General features: G+C 43.4%; 1 protein-coding gene across 1 annotated transcript in view; it reads right to left on the reverse strand.

The window, feature by feature from the left end:
- Positions 1 to 19,846, reverse strand: part of SLIT3 (slit guidance ligand 3) — a 636,316-nt gene that overhangs the window by 168,412 nt on the left and 448,058 nt on the right. The window contains exon 6 of the mRNA XM_019028107.3: positions 10,505 to 10,576. Coding sequence (XP_018883652.3) covers positions 10,505 to 10,576 — 72 coding nt within the window. The remainder of the gene's footprint in view (positions 1 to 10,504; positions 10,577 to 19,846) is intronic.

Here is a 19,846-nt window from a genome sequence, read left to right on the forward strand (position 1 = left end):
GCGGGGCCGGCTCTTTTTCTTTCTCTGTTTATGCAAATACCTGGCTCAGCTTCTGTGGGGTTAATGGGCTTGGTTCCCTAACCGGCTGCCGCATCTCTAGTATACCTGTGGAGACAGGAAGGGCTCAGGCAGGGGAGTGATTTTCTTACCCAGCTGACTTTGTGGAAGTCATTTGCAAGGCTGTGAGAAGCAAATAATGGGGATCAGGGAACGAATTTACACTGAAAGGGTTTCGTTTTGGTGGGCCATTGTTGTAAGGATCACACTCCTGGGTTTGGATAAAAATGGGTGTTTTGTGGGTATAAGACCCAGATGCTTAAATTTAGATGGAGAAAGGGCTGGGCACAGTGGCTCATGCCTGTAATCCCAGCACTTTGGGAGGCAGAGGCGGGCGGATCACTCGAGGTCAGGAGTTTGAGACCGGGGGGTCCAACATGGTGAAACCCCGTCTCTACTAAAAATACAAAAATCAGCCAGGTATGGTGGTGCATGCCTGTAATTCCAGCTACTCGGGAGGCTGAGGCAGGAGGTGAGCCTCGGAGGTGGAGTTTGCAGCGAGCCGAGATCATGCCACTGCACTCCAGCCTGGGACACACAGCGAGACTCTGTCTCAAAAAAAAAAAAAAAAAAAAAAGATGGAGGTGGAGGGTGAGGGGAGTGGCAGATATTTCAAAAATTTACTGCTAGAAAAGACACTATTTAAACATTCTTAATGGATGTGAAATGGCTGGAGAGATTTGGAGCAGGACAGGGAAGCAGGCCTGGTGGGAGCTATGGTGATTTGCAGAACATGCCCTGTCCAGACAGGGTACCCACCCACACTTAGCTCCCAGCTTGCACCGTCCAATAAGGTAGCCATGAGCTACACGTGGCAATTCACACTGGAATCAATTAAAATTAAAAATTTAAAAATCCAGTTTCTCAGCTGTGTAAGATGCACTTCAAGTGCTCAAGAGTCATGTGTGGCCAGGGGCTTCCATCCTGGATAACACAGAGATGCAATATTTCCCTCATCACAGAAAGTTCTATTGGACGGTGCTGCTGGAGAGATCCTAGCCACAGGCGGGCCCAGGGTTGGCAAAGCTTCTAGATATTCATTGGAAGTTGAATTATAAACTTTTACTTAAAATTACATGAGTTTTAAATGTTGGCAACAAATTCTAATTATTTGTAAACATTGTAAACATTCTAATTATTTTTAAAAAAAAAATTAAAGAAAAATATAAAATCCCACATCTGCTGTTTTCATTCAACCCATGGGCCAGCAGTTGGAGTCCTCCAATTTAGTTACAAGTTAAAAGAAAATGGACTATCTAGAGCTTTTTGACAATGAGTTTGAAGAATCCAAATATGACCTTGGAGAAATGGAGTCATTATTTCCTTCATCCCTCCTTCATCCACCATCCCTTACTTCAAAAAAAAAAAAGTGTTTTTTTTGTTTGTTTGTTTGTTTTTTTGTGCTGGGTGCGGTGACTCATGCCTGTAATCCCAGCACTTTGGGAGGCCGAGGTGGGCAGATCACTTGAGGTCAGGAGTTCGAGACCAGACTGGCCAACATGGTGAAACCCTGTCTCTACTAAAAATACAAAAAAATTAGCCAGACGTGGTGGCCGGCACCTGTAATCCCAGCTACTCAGGAGGCTGAGACAAGAGAGTTGCTTGAACTGGGGAGGCGGAGGTTGCAGTGAGCCCAGATTCCACCACTGCACTCCAGCCTGGGCGACAGAGCAAGACTCCATCTCAAAAAAAAAAAAAAAAATTTGTTTTTGTTTTTGTTTTTGTTTGTGTAGAGGTCTTGCTATGTTGTCTAGACTGGTCTCAAACTCCTGGGCTCAAGCAATCCCCCTGCCTTGGCATTGGGATTACAGGCGTGATCTACCTCACCTGGTCCATCCCTTACTTTTTAATACCTTCAAAGATAGAAAATGAAAGCTCAGGGAAAAGTAGGAATGTTGATCCTGTTCTTCCCAGCCTTGTGTCTCCATCACCTTCTCCACATCATCCTTCCTTCCATTAAGCCAGTGGGTAGGAGAGGGCCAAATTCCTGTGAAAGCTCGTAGGATCTTGACTTTCAAGACTCAGGTCTATAGAAAAGCAGACTCTCAGCCACAGGTAAGCTGAGCTGTCCAATCTCGGGCATCCCTGGTGGGAATGGCAGCAGCTGTGGCAGGCAGGTTTGGCTGTTCAAGAGGAACAAGGCTCCCTGGCTTGGAGGTCCATGAGTGTCATGGGATGAGCGCTGATCTAGAGGCAAGTTATTCACTAAACATTCTCAAATACTGGTCACCAAAGCCCCTGCTGGGAGCTGAGGGGATGGTGAAAGGGCAGAGGCTGACCATCAGGCAGGGGCACCTTTGCAAATCAGCACAGAAGCCCGGTCTTAGGAGTGAACTGACCGCTGTAGGCATGTGGCTGCTCTACGGTATTTCCCCTGCCCTCCACATCTTGCCCTTGAAAGAAAACTCCCTGGAATCTTTCTCCAAACATGGAGAACTATTTTTCCAGTTTGTTCTAGGTGGGACAAAGCATTTCAAAAGATTGCTCCCAAACCAAGTTTGTCAAGTCTGAATTCCAGTGCAGAGATCCGGCAGCTGGAATGTGTGGCCCCTGGGGACAGCAAGACCACCACGGCTTGCTGACTCCCCCTAAGCGCTACTCACGGGAGAAGTTAACAGGAGGTTCATTGATTCAAGATCCTTTGCTGCTCAAAAACAATTCAATTATCTTCTCCACATCCTCTTAACCCAGGAAGGTACACCAATACATTTTCAACTTCAGAGATGAAACTAGCTTTTGGTTAACAGGAAAGTGAAATCAACTAGAAACCACAAGTTTCCCGCAGATTCCAGGTATTTTAAAGGTGAAAGTGCTACTTACTTAAATGGAAAAAAAAATTTAGATTTCAAAGTAATTTTTACTTTTTCCTTAAGCTGGGGTTCTCAAAACCAAGCTAGTCATTTGAAGAGCATGACTGTCATGGAACTTGGAGTCTGGATGACTAAGAAGGAGGTGTGTGTTGAGTGGCACGAGAACATTTATAGAAAACCCAGTTTCTTTCCTAGTATTCTAGGGGCTGAATGGAAGTTACAGATGCTTTCTATAGAGTGCAATTTTAATCCTGATTGCATGAACATATCACAATTTACAGCACAGTACCAAAAGAAAAATATCTGGAGATATTTTAAGACTTTCATTAAGCCATGACAGTTCTATATTCAAAACTATGTCATGACTAAACACCCTGATAAAATGTTTGTAGCTCCCAGAGAAACCCAGGTAAAACATTTTATAAATAAATAAAAATGAGTCTAGTCTCTGTTGTAACACACCAATTTTCACTGTAGCTCCGATTTTGTTCCTTATTAAAATGAGAAAGAAAGATCACCATTTAGCCAGAGAAATGCAAAATCAAAGGTAATGTGAAAAGTGGACTGGTTCAGTAAAATACTACGTTGTTCAACATTTAAAATGATTCCAGGACAACCATATCTTGTTCTCCTCAGAGACAAGCCATAACAGGGACTCTAGAGACTGGTGTTGTGGGCTTCAATTCAGTTAATTAATTTCAACTCGATTTGGTTCCACATACTTTAACCGGCCACTTAGTACGTGCCAGGAGTGAGTGAGATGTGGACATAAAGCAGAGAAACAGTACAGAAGTATTTACCAACTTTACTTATTATGAGCGTCCCGATTGGGAGCCTGCTATTTGCTAGGCACACACCAACGATATCTCTTTTAACCGACACAGCTATTCTCAGGGCTGGGAATTACAGTTTCCATTTTTCTATAAGGAAATGAACCCCAAACCACCTAGTCTGGTAAAGATGAGCTGGAAGCTGGTTCTATGAGAGGACTCTAACCCCTCCAAAGCTCAACCACGGCTCTGTACCTTCATGTCTGGGGCAGTTTTGTGGAACTGGATCTGTTGCTGATTAAGCTGAGGTCATAAATTTAGATCTAAGCACCCTAAGAGTCAGTGTTTCAATAACTATGGTTTCTGAATTTTTCTGGGCATTCACTACAGATAATGATCTCACTAGTGCATATAATTGTTTCTACATATGTGTGTTCCGGTAGGTGCCTTTAATTTTAATTTTAATTTTTGTTAAGGGCAGGGGCTCAGATATCAGGCAGAACTGGATCTGAGTTCGGAAAGAGTAGTCCCCTTGTACTTGCCACTGTGACTCTGGGCAAGTCAGTCAACTTTTCTAAGCATCAGTTTCCTGACTGGTGAAATGCAGTTCCTAGGATGTGCCTCATAAAGTTGTGGTGAAGATTTAATTGAGATGCCTCATTCTACTGACTTATCACAGTACCTAAAGATGCTCAAAAATAGAAGTAGACTCTCAAAAATAGTAGATGCTCGAACACGGGACTCTAACAAGAATAATATAATCATACTAATAATTATTGTACCATGGTACTATATATTATCGTTACATCATTATTATTATTCGTTAATCCTCTGGCTCTGCATCCAGAGGAAGCTCAGCTGAAGTGGCCAACACACTGCGACTTGCATTAAACTCTGGGTTCTCTGAAGTGGGCAACATCGTGCTTGAATATCCTAACACCCTGTACCAGGACACCAACCCCGCTCTAGGAGAGTGAGCACACCCTGACCTAGGTTTCAGGACTGCTGTCAATTTGTTTCCACTGCCTTCCTCTTGTACCAGAAAATGACCTTTTCCCCATTCACTCTTCTGCATCTACCTGTGGGGTTCTGCGTCAGGCCACGTTGAACCCACCAGGATATGACTGAATTAGAACTACCCTAAAAATCTGGTTAGTTCTGCTATTGCTTTAACTCTTCAATCTCTCCTCTCTGAACATGGGCTTGGTGGCCTCAGTACACCAGTTGATCCAGGGGCCTGGGGAACAAGAACCAGGGCAGGTGGGGCAGCTCTTGTGATGAAGACGTGGAGCTAGAGTCACCTCTTGTTTTTCACCCTCATAGGCATAAAACCAATTACAACTGCTGTAACATCAGAGGCAATTTGGAGACTAGTTTAACCCTTGAGAAGAGCTCCTCAGAAGGTGAGACATGAGGGATTCGTGATTGCCTCTGGGGTGTTCTTGCTTAGGTTCGGGCGTCCTGGACTCCACATCACTAAGCTCTCTCTGTGTGTCCACTCCATCAGGCTGGTGAGCTCTGGCCTATGGAGCTCAGCCTGCCAAGCACCTGCTCACTTCAAGCTTTACTGTACCCAGCGCCCAGCACTGTGCTGGCCACACAGTGTGTCTTTTCTTCTTAGATGGGTCAGCACAGGGGCCACGTGGGCTGGCAGTTAATGTAAATTCGTAGGGGTCAGTTGCAGAGTGGGGTCTACGTGCCCCATCTAGGGAGGACAGGTGTTCCCCAGCCACAGCTGACTGCAATGCAGAAATGCCGGCCCACAGTTGCCAGTGCTTCTAGTTTTTCCAGAGAAGCTGGAAATCTGGGCTTTTATGTAAGATATCTCAATTTTTAAATGTGAAATGCTAATTTCAATTTTTAAAAAACATTCCACAGGACAAAAGAAAAATCTCACCTATGGGAGCAATATGGTGTGTGGTCTAGTTTGTAGCCTCCGGTTTAAAGAGAGCTAAGAGCCGGATCATCCCTTGTTTCTGTCACAGACAAACACTTGCCCTCCCCCAGTCTCCTAAATAATATCCAAAACTTAATGGTGGGTTTTGAAAGGATGAACTATGCTTGGGATTCCCAATCTTACCAGGGGCTCCCTTCTGAACAATTGCATATAGGTGCCCAATGCGGACAGAAACACGGGTGAGGAGTCCCAAATTCTAAGTTCCCCTGTTACTGCCAACTTGCTGCTGACTTCAGGCAAGTCTCCTAGCCAGGGCCAGGCCTAGGGTGAACCAGGCGAGGTGCTCAGGGTGCAGAATGCTAGGTGGCATGGGCCTCTCTCCAGTGCCTGCTCTCTGGGTCTTAATCTGGACAGTGAGAGGTCATCCTGGAGACACCTAAGGTCCCACCAGCGCCAGCCTATAATAATGTCAATGAATTTCCAAAATTGGCAAGTGACATAAATGGGAGTGAGAGCTTCCAAACAGCACACGCCGGTTATCTATGGACCTGTTGGGATCTCCATGCCATTTACCTGGCACCAGTGATTTCTCAAGGGCAGACCAATCACCAGGAGATGAGAGCATTTTCAGGATGTGTTTCTGTTATCTGTGGTCCGGCATTTTTGACAACGTATTTATTGAACTTCTGACTTGCTACCTTTAGTCAAGAGACAATGTCCAAAAGTATTTTTTATTCTCCCATAATACTACTGAAAAACAATTCATGACATATGTTATTAATCAGGTTTTCTCATTTTTGTTTAACTTGTCCCTACTTTTTTTTTTCATTAGAGTTAAGCATTTTTTTTTTCCTGACCCATGATGGTACATTAGTCAGGGAGGTGCCACTATAACTGGTGAAATGCCTGGCCTTCCTCAGCCTGGCTGGTATGGGCTAGAAACCCAGGGCTCAGAGCACCAGCACAGTGCATCCTGACCACACAGAGCCAGGAATGCAGTCTTGGCATATTCAACTGCAGTATAAGCACGACTTACTTGGAGAAAACCTAGTGTTGTATGCGAATTGCCAAAAGCATAGAACAGGTGGAAATTAAAGGGCAATGATTTGAGTAACAGCAGAGGGTCTGACTCACAGAGCCTCGGTCCCTCAATTAAGAACCTTAAATGCCACAAAGTTGAGGCTGTATTTTTTTGGGGGGGGAGACAGTTCTAGAAAGTAGAGCCCCCAAACTGTGGAGTGCCAAAGTCTATGGCAATGGCCACGAGTGGGAATAAATCATCTCTGGGACGACAAGTGTATCAGTGAAAAAGCAGGACGAGTTCCTTACTCCTGCAAGTTTGATTTACCTTCAACTTTGTGGGCACCCGTTAACTGGGTAAAGGGAATGACAGGGCCAATTTCACAAGCCTGTGAAAGGCTCCAACGTTCTCCCCAGCGGGATTGTGAGTCATTGCTAGTTTGCCTCCATCAGTTCTTGAGGCCAGTTCGCACCACCCTGCAGCCCACACCCGCCATGCTTCAGGGCAGCCAAACACCATGGCAGCCTTGGCAACACGCATCCAAAAGGCAGCTTGGTAGAATGGTTAATCACACAGACTCTGCTGCTAATTAGCTAAGCAGTTACTTGCCTTCTCTGAGATGGGCTACTTTTTTTGTAAAAGCAGGGTGAGGGTAACAGTAGTTCTATTGAGAGATTGTGAGGATGGCAAGAGCTAGTGCATGTAAAAGCACTGGTGGTATCACTGGGCTTGAGTAACTGCTAGCGATTTTCATTTTCCTCATTATTCCTCCTCCGTAGTGGCATGGAAGGAATGAGAAGTTTCTCCCCCGATATTATGCTTTTCTTCTTACTTCTTGGAAAGGGGAGGGGATGGCTCCTTTCCCTGTCCACCATACTCTGCACTGGACATCCCCCATCAGGAATGAGTCAAAAATGAGGTTGAAGTGAGCAGATTTCAGTCTTTGCCAACCTTGTACCAGTTCATTTCTTCGCATAGTCAGTGGTTCCCTCTCAGGCTCACCTCCAATGTTCTCATTCAATGTAACTGGTAAAACCATCGTCAGCCTCGATGGAAAGAAGTTTTATGGTATTTCCATCCACAGGAGGGATGGAATAACAGGGTTATTGCATGTGAAATACTTCTACTTGCAGTTGACATCCATACACTTTCCTTAAGTTAATTTGAGAGCTTTCTGGGACAACCAATGTGTCTTTGCTTGATTTCTACTTCATGCTGCCTAATGTCAGAGAAAACACACCAGAAACATTACATTTTGTCTTCTTAATTTGCAGACTTTTAAGCTTTAGATATTTTAAAATGCTCTTTCTGGGGATAGGATGTTTTGAACTCTCCTCTTTCACTCAGAAATTTATCAAGCTAATGTGTGATACTGTCACTGAGTTCCTATTTATTATTTCATTGCCAGGATTCTTTATGGAGCCTAAATTGTGATTACAGAGAAGCATTGTAAAATGTCAATGTGTGGATGAGATTTGGAAGGTCTAGGGGTGGGGAGGGGAGGTTCTTTAAATGGAGATGTCAGCTCCAGCCAAGTTCAGAATGGCTCACCATTAAGATGGATGGTTTCAAAGCTGTGTGCCTCTGCTGGAAATTAAAAACCCATGGAATAACTGATTATGATTAATTTTAAGTACTTAGCCATGTGAAGCCAAATGAGAGTGTCTTTAAAACAAAGCTATTGATCTGGCTTTGTTTGGAATTGAGAAGATAAACTAATCAGATCCTATGGGCTCTTTGCAATGATAAGGAATGAGAACTTTTTTTTTTTTTCTTTCAGTCACAGGTTTTTAAAGCTTCAACTTGGAGACACCTGGTGCATCTGGATACCTTTTTTTTTTTTTTTTTTTGTATCTGAGTAGAGGAGAGCTGTCCAAATCTGTCCTGGGCAAGGGCTTGATGGGGGTGAGGGTATATAGGGGCAAAGTTAGGAAAGTGGAAGGGATGGCAGTTATGAGAGCCCCTCCTATGTAGTACATACACTGTCTGTTTTTAAAAGTTAGGGAGACAGACTCAGAGAGATGAAGACACTTGACCCAAGCCCCACCCAGGTGTGTCTGGCTGTAAAGCCCTCTCTTCTCCCTCAGACTGCCTTCCTGGTGAGGTAAGACAACACTGTTCCTAGCACAGAGAATGAACATGAGGGCTGTCAGGTTGTCACAGCTGTTTCGTGGCAGCTGGTGACTTCCATTTCCTGGTCTCTTCCCAAGGAATTTTCTCATCTTTCTCATTCTCTCTGTCAAGGGAGGAAAAAGGTGATGTACTGTGAGCAGCCCTTTCTACAACTGCTATTTTGCAGGCAGGGAAAATCCTGCCTACCCTTCTCAGCCCCAGCCTCCTGATAAGAGGAGTCCTAGGTTACTAAATTTGGGCTGGCATCCTCTCCCTCACAGACGGGCATTTGTTGCCAGTTCCAGGGTCAGAGTTTGAGTGAGGAGAGACAATCTATCTCAGAAATGACAATCTGACCTCCCTGGCTGTGGGTCCTGTCTTTTCTGGACCGGGAATTCTCGGCTTTCATCCGATTTCAAGCAGCTTGCAGCATCAGCATCCCCTTTTATTTCCCGTGATTCCTCTTGGAATCACCTTCCTCTCAAATAACGTGGAGAGGCTCTCTCCAACTCGTTGCTAGTGTCTGCGGGGCCAGGTGAAGAGGAAGGTGGAGGGAGGACCTTTCACTCATTCTCTCACATACAAAGGAATGCTTCAAAATATTCATTCACCTGTTTATTTGGCATTCATTGATTCTTCTGGAATCAGAGATAGGTAACCTGTGACTGTGTAATTTTTTATTTTTAGGAGAAGGCTTGAGAAACCCCACTCTGCTATCAGTCACTGGCTAGAATCGTACCATGTGAATTATTTTTAGAATGAAGCAGCTACATAATTTGGAAAGGGGAAGTCACTCCCAAGACAGAGCAACCAACCCTTTCATTTTACAAATGAGGAAACTGAGGCTCCCAGAGCCGAAGAGACTTGCCCAAGGTCACACGACTAATCAGTGGCAGAATCCGGACTCAACCACACGTCTCCTGACAGAAGTGGCACAAGTTCTTCTGTGCTGTACTGCCTTCCTCTCTGGGCTTCTCTAAATCAGGGACAGCTAGAAGTGTAGCTTTGGTGAGAATAACCAAAATGTTTTCTTACACAATTCAACTTTAGCTGGAATGACCCCAAGATGACTCCTAGCTGACTTTCCTCCTGGGAGCTGGGTTTTCTTAGTTAGACTCATTTGAAAATCCAGAGCTCAGAAAGGCAGCTACACATTCTTTCTAGACAAGGTGTACAGGGTAGGATTTTGGGGAAGGGGCTGTCTCCTCTCATCTCCCCCTATTGCCCGCCCTCCCACCCCCCACCACCCTTGGCCCCTTTAAGGTCACAGTCACTGTTTAAAGTTTGAATTGAAGCCTGAGATGAGATCCCAGGAGCAATAGCAATGACTGGGCTTTCCCAGGCTGTGTGGCATTCCCCTGCCCTGTGCCAAGGTCCCTTTCTGATTCAGGTAATTCCAGCTGACCTCCTGGCACTAACCCCTCTCTCTGGCCCCAACCCCGGCCCCTGTCTCCCAGTGTGCCCGCACTCAAACGCACTGTCCCTGATGCTGTGGCAGGCTCTGGGGGGGTCTGCTCCAGCCCATCTGTTTCTCCCAGCAACGAATACTGCAGGAGCACTGGGGGAAAAGGAGAAAGACTCAATTGAGACTTAATTAGCAGGAACCTCAGTTTGTGGGAGGTAAGAAATCACACTTGGCTGCCTGCAAACACTTTGACCAAGGTGAGCCGGAGGGATCCCCTGGTTCCCAATTTTAATAGCACTGCAGCAGAGACCAGAAATGCATCCACACAGACCCTCCTGCACACACTCTCCCCCTCTCTCCTCCCCACACAGACACACACACAGACACACACATGCACGCACACACAAGGCAGCGATCGCAAAATCAACTCACAGGATCTCCAAATCGCGCAGCGCTCGGAAGGCTCCATCTTCAATGCAGCTGATGTGGTTGTTGTCCAGTTGCCTGTGGAAAAGCAGGGGAGAGCATGAAGGCTGAGCGGGGGCAGCGTGAGGGGCCGGCGGCCCGGGCCACCCGAGCGCCTGTCCCTCCACCCCCTTGCAGGCGCTGCTGGTCCCCGCCAGGAGCTCGTGCAGAGCCAGCCTGTCTGCCACGCTGCTCCGTCTCTCCTCTCTGACTGTCTGAGAGAACTACACAGACGAGCGCACCAAAAGGCTGTCAGGTCTCAGTAAATATTAATTGCGCATTTTTTTTTTTTTTTAGGCAGAAGGGAGTAATTTCATTACATTAGGGCATCCAATCCATTACGAGCTCTTACCGTCATGTCACTGAAACAATTTCATTAAGCTAAAGGCCTGTAAATCATTGGAGGTCACTGCTCTGCCCTCCGCGACCTCCCAGAATGCTTTTTTCCTCTCTCCCGTTCCCTCGTCTCCCTTTTACTGGAAGTTGCAGTCTTCTGCTCTGACACAGTGCTAAATCTCAAGGCTTTATCTACCCAAGAGCGGCAAGGGTGCATGGGGAATATACCAATTCCAAATTAGACTCAACTAATCTAATTTTATAGTCTTTTTATTATTCTAAGCACCAAATGTCTGCGGTGGTTTGATGCCTCTGTGCATTGTTACGGGGCCCATCTGGCAGGTCATTCTATTGAAGCATTTTCTGACTAAATACAGAGTCCCTCAAACTGCACCAGCCACCATCAACATTAAAGAAATTCATTGACGGAAACGTTCATGAAGAGGGGAAGAAGGAATATCGTTATTGCCTTAAAGATGCACCACTTTGATTTAAATTGGGAAGAATTAAATGCACCTATTTCCAGACTCCTTTGTAATTTCCCTTTCCATCCTGTGAGCATGAAAATAATGTCTCTTAAAAAGATGCCTTGACTAATATACATTCTAGTTGGAGACTGAGCTATTTTAGTTGAGGGATCATACATAGATACCGGGGTTTTTTTTTTCTAAATCAAAATATATATAATGTGTAAGTCAGGATATCAACCATGATCACACCCCAACTTTAATAGCATATATTACATACATAACCCATTTTATTCCTTAAAAAACAACATAAAAGGTGTTATACAGGAATTGGTTATTGACACCAGATTGTTGTACTCTGTCTGCAGAGCACACTACGGTCTTTGGGGCTGTAGGACAGGTGAAAAGAACTATGGCTGTACTAAAAAACTCCTAGACTCTTTTAATTTTCTCCACCTCTCAGGTGGAGGGATTTCCTGGTGTTGGAATTTTCATGTGTAACTTGAGCCAAACTATCCCAGGACAACTCTCCACAAAAGACATGTCAAAGCTACCTTTGGGAACCCTCTCCCAGGGCTTTATTTTCTACTGAAGGAAGGCAGGATTAAAATTAAAATACTATTATCTTTGGATAAATATCCAGATGTAGAATTGCATAAATGCACACAAATAAAACGCAATAGAGTGATACCGTGCATTACAACAGACAGACTCTGTCACGATATTATGGAGAATTATTAATACATCATCTCAATAGATGCTCATGATAGAAGATTTAGATATTTAGAATAAGAAAATAAACAGTCCACAGGCATCTCGAGAAGCAGAAGCACATTTTCGGTTGGCGAGTTCTGTATCTAGTGTTCAAAGTTCCCACTGATGCCCACTCACACGGAGTCTCACCACGTCTTCTCGACCCCTAATTCTTCTGGAGCCTTTATTCACACGAGTTCGCTGAGCCTCTTTTTCATAGATTTCTTGCAGTGTTGGGGCCGCCGACTCCCTGCAGAGGTTCTATGAAGGCAGTCTAGTCCTGCTGCCCAGCTTCTAGATTTATCATCAGCTTAGAGGCCGGTGAATCAACAACCTCTACCCCACGCCAAGGCCACCAAACCTTACCAAGCAGAAATGCAGTGGAGTTGGCTTTTGGCTTCAAGAAACTGTTCAATGAACATGCTGAATTCGGCAAAAATGGCACCACCCGCCTAAGTAGAAGAGGAGCTAAATCATCACATTGGGAAGTCCAGGGTGTGCAGAGATGGCAGTTTGTGGTGCATCAGTTTTCGTGCAGACATTTCATAAAGGTCCTTGTTATTAGTATATTATTTATTTACTGGATTTGTGAAACATTTTCTATTCCTTTTCTTTTTGAGAACACCAGAAATCAAACAGGAGACTCTACATGTACAGAATTTTATGTGGAAAGAATGGAATCTGCAGGGAAGAAGAAAATGCCATAGAAAGAAGAGAATAAACCAAAGTGGGAGAAAGAGAATAAAAAAGTATGTGGTGAAGGGAGATAGCCAAAATATTTTTTAAAAAGACTAAACACACACTAGTAAATATCCCATCACAGTCCTGCTACTCAGCAAACTGAAGTGGTGCGGACAAGAGTCTTCGAGAGGGCTCTGATCATTTTCAGGCTAAAAGCAGAGACATCTAATATGTTACTAATTACGTGACGTTTAAATATTTTCAGCAGGTGGCACAAGTTGACATCAAGTTTATTTGCAATGGGGAAAACTGAGCTTTACTATAAGCATCTCTGTGGGTGTATTTTATAGACTATTTTAAAACACGAAACATCAAAATTTAAAATATTTATGCATAAGTGTGCTTTTCTAGAAGACATTTATTATAACTGAGATTGTCTCCTTTTGTTCTAACCACAGATAAATGAAACAGACAGGGTATTCCAACCGTGATGGTCAAGGAGCCATTCTCAAGACAAGATGCCACATTCATTACCAGGGTCTTCAAGGGTTTAACACCTATGCGGGCCCCATAAGGTAAACGAAAACCACAGCGGTTACTCCACTTCCCAGCTCTTACATCTCCATGGCACCGAGCATCAGCGTATTCGTAAAAAGCCCAATTAATTGTCCATGAGCATTCCTGATACTTCCTGCAAATACACTAGGTCTCTAAAACAAAGTAAATACACACTTGGTTCAGACAGGTTTCTTTTTCTTTGCAAAATGACACCTCAGCGACATAAAAGTTAGTCCTGATGCACAGGAGAAGGGAGGCAAAATAAACACAAGCCCAGCATTTCTTTGAGGATGGTGGAGTGGAGCGTTACTAAACACACAGAGAACCTTCCGAAGGTGAGGCCAAAACATTTGATTTAGCAGTTTGCTTCTGGGGTTTGATGTGACCGGGGGCCGCTGATGTGTATTCTAAGCTCTCAGGTCAAAGGTCCATATCGTGCCTTTGAAAGGCCTCCTTCAAAGACCCTCTCAAAAACAAATCAACAAAGCCCACTGCCTACCCTGCAACATGCACGCCATCACTCGGGAGGCATCTGCAAAAAGGCTTTGGAAATGTGAGCAGAGAGAACCCAGCAGTTGGAGGATGCCTGAGAGCTCTCTTTCGATTTTTCCTGGGCCATAAGAAGTGTATTTCCCACAGCTGCTGAATCTTTGCTTCTTATCATGCAACATAACTTACCCCAGTGCCTAGCGCAGTGCCAGCCACTTCACAGATGGTCACCAATGGTTGCAGAATGAGTCCTTCTAGGAAAAGGTGTCAGGGCTGAGCCCAAGCCGTATGGAATAAAGCTCTAAGCCATATCGTCATGACTGTGGCCCTGTGGCCCTTCTAGTGACAACAATAAAGACTGAGCCCTCCTGCTGTGACTGTACAGGGCTAAGCACCTTCCCTGCTTCTTGTCTTTCGGAGACACAGACCTCTATCAGGGAGCCCTTGGGAAGGAGACTTGAAATAAAACAAGATTTCCATGTGTCCAGGATGAAGATGGGGAACGGGAAAGCAAGAGATTTTGGGAAGGCTGGCTATGTTTTTGGAGGCCACTTTTATTGTCCTCTACTTTATACAGGATACTCAATTTGATTTACACTCCCCTGTCTCTGAATAAGCCAAGAAGCCCCAAAATGTTTCATGATATTAAATTAACTGCTCTAATTTCCCCAGGAAGCTCGAATTTCGGCAAACAATATGAGTGCTAAAATGATACCAGAGTCCATTTAGAGAGGAATCCTCCGACAAGCACTAAATGCAGACTCCCCGAGAGCAGCTTTCTGACTACTGTATTTTTATACTCTGAGAATATAAACAAGGCAGAAAGGAAAGCCAGCGTGAGTGAGGACTTAAAATAATCTCCGCAAAAGGCAGACTGGGAGATAGCACTTTTGTAAGAATTCCCATTAGTAAGCATAATATACTCCTATTATCACAGTTCATCTCTTTCAATTACAATGTGAAATTTCGTAATTGAAGCAGGATTAGAAATGTTTTTGTGCTTCAAAAATTAAAGCAGCCTATCTAAATCCTTTACAAAGGGTTAAAAAACTGACTACAATTTAAAAAGTTTCTAACTATCTCCCAACAATAACCAAAAAAAGAAGAAAGAGATAAAGAAAGAAGGAAAAGAAAAAGAATTTTTTTTAAATTCAGGATTTCAATGATGCATTTAAGTCCCCATGAAGAATACCTTGAAAATAGATATCTTCAGAAATAGGCTTTGGGTATCTGGAAGAAAAGTCGAATTCCAAACTAGGTATCTACATGCAAGGTCTGCACATCAGGAGATACCCATCCAGTTGTTCATTCCTCATCCAGATGTTCTGGGGGCCCAGCATCTCATCAGGTGGATGGTTAAACTTAGCCTGAGGGCACTGTCCCTCCAGGGGCCCCAAATCCAGCAGCAACGTTCTGCTCTGAGCTTCTGTTCATGTTCCTCCTCATGCTAAATGGGAGAAGTAGCTAAGGCTCAGCACCCTTTAGAGTTTAACAATTTGCTAATTTCTGAATAAAGCTATCCCTACCAAATGTGCCAAATAAGTGTGGGGACTTCTGCATGAAATTCACAAGGGAAGCCTTACTAGAAACCCAAAGCAAGTCAACAGTCATGAAATCCAACAAGGAATTAACCCATAAGAGTAACATAGTACTATTAGATGTTCACACTGTCTTAGGTACTCAGGATGAAGAATAAAGTATAAGACACCCTTTGAAAATATTTGGAAGAAAGCTGCCACCTGTGGTTTTCACAGCTCAATTATATTGAAAGGTTTAAGGGAATGTAAACACCTAAACTATAATAATTTGAATTAGTTTTTGGTGAAATATATATATGTTCATCAGTGTACATATTCGAGGTATTCTTTTTCTAGACTGAGGAGAAATAGAGTATTGTAACTGTAAAAAGAAAACCGGGGGAATCCCTGCTTTCATGAACCAAGGCAGAAGACAAAATGTGAAGCAGCCTTGACATGCTGTTTCTTTCCTCCCTATTATCCGATTGTCCTTTAGGCAGAGAATAGGAAATCTAGAAGCGCTTTTGAAGGTTGTTTTTTTATGACAGTTTAACATTCTAAAAAATCATTATTGAAGAACAAATTATAGAAGCATTTGTCTGCTGCTAGCTGGGGTCTTTGAAAAAAATAAAGCTCAAGGTTATTTTAACTGACAAAAGGAAAAAAATTATCTTCAAAAGAAACGCATATACTTCATATAACTGAGCACCAGTTACACTTCCTCAGACAAATCAAACACTTGATCTAAGCCACAATCTGCTAATGAATTGTCACTGCTTCTCATCATTTGAGGGCTACTGTAATTCTACATTAAAACAACATCTCAAATGAGCAAAAGGAGGTGAATCTATCATTTTGCTCATTTTGTACACTTGCCCACCAGACCCTAGAATACATATAGATATGTTTACTGATTCATGAATTATTTAAGTATCCACAAAGACCCCTGTCTATAAAACTGACAACTCTATGCCTATTTTTCCTACATATGTAGTTACATGTAATATTGTGTCCATGTAAATACAAATATATATAACTGGTAAAGCAATTGTTGACCTCTGACGTTTAATGTGGTATAGCCAGTTACATTTACAGAGATATTTAGATAATTGATTGTTAGCATTCCAAAGACTTCAACCAACCAAATCTACTTTGTAAAGGACAAAGTCCTAGGTTAATTAAGCTCTCTGATCGGAATAGCCTGCTTAGAACTTAGTTGGAAATTGAACAAGTCTATTTCAACAAATGTCATTATGCATACTTTGCCACATAGCTAGCATAACACCTTCTATTTCATATAGATCATAATGCCGTTCAACATATGCAACTTCTCAGCAGGAGAATAACTGCATTCACTACAGTAGATGCTCCTGAAAGCAAGCTCTGCAATAATGCAAACAGCGATGATGGATTAGCCACAAAGAGGCACATCAGACCTTGGAGAATAAAGAGGTGTTTTACACATCGCTGGGAAATATCAATAACTCCACTTCTGTGTTTACATACTTTCCTGTAAGCTGGGCATTTGGCAAATGAATTTGTGTTGAAAAATGCAGGGGGAAGATCCCTGCAAACCACTTTATCATTAAAGATAGGGCCGGGTGCAGCGGTTCACGCCTGTGATCCCAGCACTTTGGGAGGCCGAGGCAGAGGGATCATGAGGTCAGGAGATCGAGACCATCCTGGCTCACACGGTGAAACCCGATCTCTACTGAAAATACAAAAAATTAGCCGGGCGTGGTGGCGGGCGCCTGTAGTCCCAGCTACTCGGGAGGCTGAGGCAGGAGAATGGCGTGAACCCGGGAGGCGGAGCTTGCTGTGAGCAGAGATCGCACAACTGCACTCGAGCCTGGGCGACAGAGCGAGACTCCGTCTCAAAAAAAAAAAAAAAAAAAAAAAAGATAGTTATGGGGGACAAGCAGAGATCCCACTTAATTTTGGCGAGTTTAAATTTGAAACAAATTTCTGGCATTTCTAGATAAATAAAAGAACAACAATAACAAAACAAACAAATCCAAAGCAAATCAAACGAAAACACCTCATATTCACAGCGAGACAGTATCATTTGTTTTCCAGCAACTTTTAGACGAGGGGACCAAGGAAGTTTGGTTACTGTTTGCAAAATGTGCTGTCACACTTTGAGGCTTGCCTCACATCTACCTGCATCCTGTGGTCATCCCCATGTTTGGACCAAAGGGTTTTATACCTCGGTGGCCCAACTCCCCAAGGTTTACATGGGACTTCCCTGTTTTAGCATTGAAACTCCTGTGTTCAATCCTGGGAAACAAATCAATTCCAGGCCAACTGCGATGGCTGCTTACCCTGTTATACCCCATGGGGCTGACTCAGTTGAAAATAGATTTATTCTTGGCATTTCATTCCCTCAACCATATCCCTAAACCTTAAAATGTCTGTTGACTCGCAAACCCAGCTTTCAGTTCTGTTGGCTCTAAAAGGCTCCTCACTGCAGCTTCTGTAAAATGGGCTGTCTCTTTGCAAACAAGCCCATTACAAGGCCAGGGGGAGCCTTGAAAGTCACTGAAACATTGGGCCTTGCATTCTCTGCCTTCCTCGTTGGGAATTAGAATTTCTTTGTAAGAAGTATCAGTGTTTTACTCGCCGGCCTTGCTGATGTCATGAATACTCAGAGGCTGGACAAATAAATGGCTGTCTCCATAGTGATGGGGGCAGGTTTGTGGTTTCCCTAGTTACACTCTTGAGCGATAACCATCTGTGGTTCCTCCCCGGCAGAGGCGCAGGAGGGAGGAAGAAGCCAGAAACTGGGAAGATGAAACGTGCTTTTGTTAACGGGCATGAAAAGTTATCTCCCACATCTCTGTTTTTTACTCTGTTTTTCTAAATCACCCAGCACAAACTGTAGTGAGGTAGTTTTTTTCTTTTCATCCCCATGGGGGTTTCAGAAAATTTTCCCACTGGGATCTAAAGATTAAATGATTCCAGCTGCATGAATATGACCACTAAGCAAGAGCCAGAGCTGAGACATTTCTTCCTGGATAGGAGGTCAGTGCCCAGGTGAGATGTTAGTTTTCATTCAAATACAAGATGGCAAACATCCCCACTCAGGGTCGAGGACACGAATCGGCCCATCCCGGGGAGTGCTCCCTGACAGTGCACTGAAACCACATCATCTCTTTCAGCCTCGAGAGATCTTTGTTTCCCTTTAAAAACATCACATAGATCACTCATCAGGAAAATTAAGACTTCCTTGAACTCATTCACATTTCTAGCCCACACTAACTAACCCTTTGAAGGCTCTCGTTATTGGCTACCTATCTTTTTCTTATAAAAATGGAAGACTAGGGCCTGTATAATTTGTAACTATGCAAACTAAGTGATTCACATCCATGCCCCTCAGTCTCAGTTGTAAAAGGCAGATAACATTTAGTCCAAAAGGAATTTTTGGGTATTATTGAAGTGTGTGCACTCTGAAAATGTATTTGTGGCATTACTTAATTTTATTTGCTTTAAAACAAGCAACATTAAATTTAGGAATTCTTTTTTACATAATCTCCAAGCTCTCTTTCAGCTCTGAAATTATATGACCTGAAATTGGTTTCTTATGAAATTCTAAAAACATTCTTGTTCATCTAACTTAGACCCTTCTGTGATTTGAACCTATCTCTTTATCCCTTCTTCTTCCATCCCAGACCAAAGAATCTATTATTTGAGATATTCAATATATTCTTTCTGGACTAAGGGCAGCAGTTCAGACTCACATGCTTTTTGTATTTCTCCTGCTATTACGAGATTGAAATACAAGAAGCCACCAAAAACCTACACCAAAGAAAATACAAATTGCTCCCTTACTGAAAGAAGGATACCAATGTGTGCACATATTCACAATTTCCATAGTTGACACAACTAAGGAGAGAAATTGCAAAATTTAATCTCATTTCTTGGTGGCTACTTCCAACTAATAACCAATCAAGTAATGTACCACCTAAAATAGTCAAATGCCACACCATCTATGGCATATAAGTTCTTAGTCTTAGCATTCCGTAAGCTGTACACAAACCTTCAGTGGCTCCCTGTGGCTGACATTATAAATTGTAGCAATCACAAAACCATCACAACCATGATAATAATTGCACACAACATTTATTTAACACTTACTAAGCATCAAGTATTGAACTGGGCACCTTATAAGTGTCTTATGCCAGTCTGATCTCACAATAATTCCTACAGAAGAAGAAAGTGAGGCATTGAGAGCTACGTCTCTAAACTTGGCATTGAACCCAGTTCTGTCCATGCTCACGATGACTGTAAGAGATGCTGCTCCTCTGGAAACAGCCCAGACTCCTTAGCATGACATTGCTACACCTCCCTCTGTGCAATATGTGAATACACCAAGTACTTTCATGTTTCCACGTTCACTTATGCTTGTCCTTGCCCCCTACCCTGTTTGTGAAATCCCTCCTCATTCATCAAGGCCTTCCTCAAAGGCCACATCTTCTAGGAGACCTTCCTGTACAAACTCAGGCAAAATG

Source organism: Gorilla gorilla, chromosome 4, assembly GCF_029281585.2.
Source record: "Gorilla gorilla gorilla isolate KB3781 chromosome 4, NHGRI_mGorGor1-v2.1_pri, whole genome shotgun sequence".
Taxonomy (NCBI): domain Eukaryota; kingdom Metazoa; phylum Chordata; class Mammalia; order Primates; family Hominidae; genus Gorilla; species Gorilla gorilla.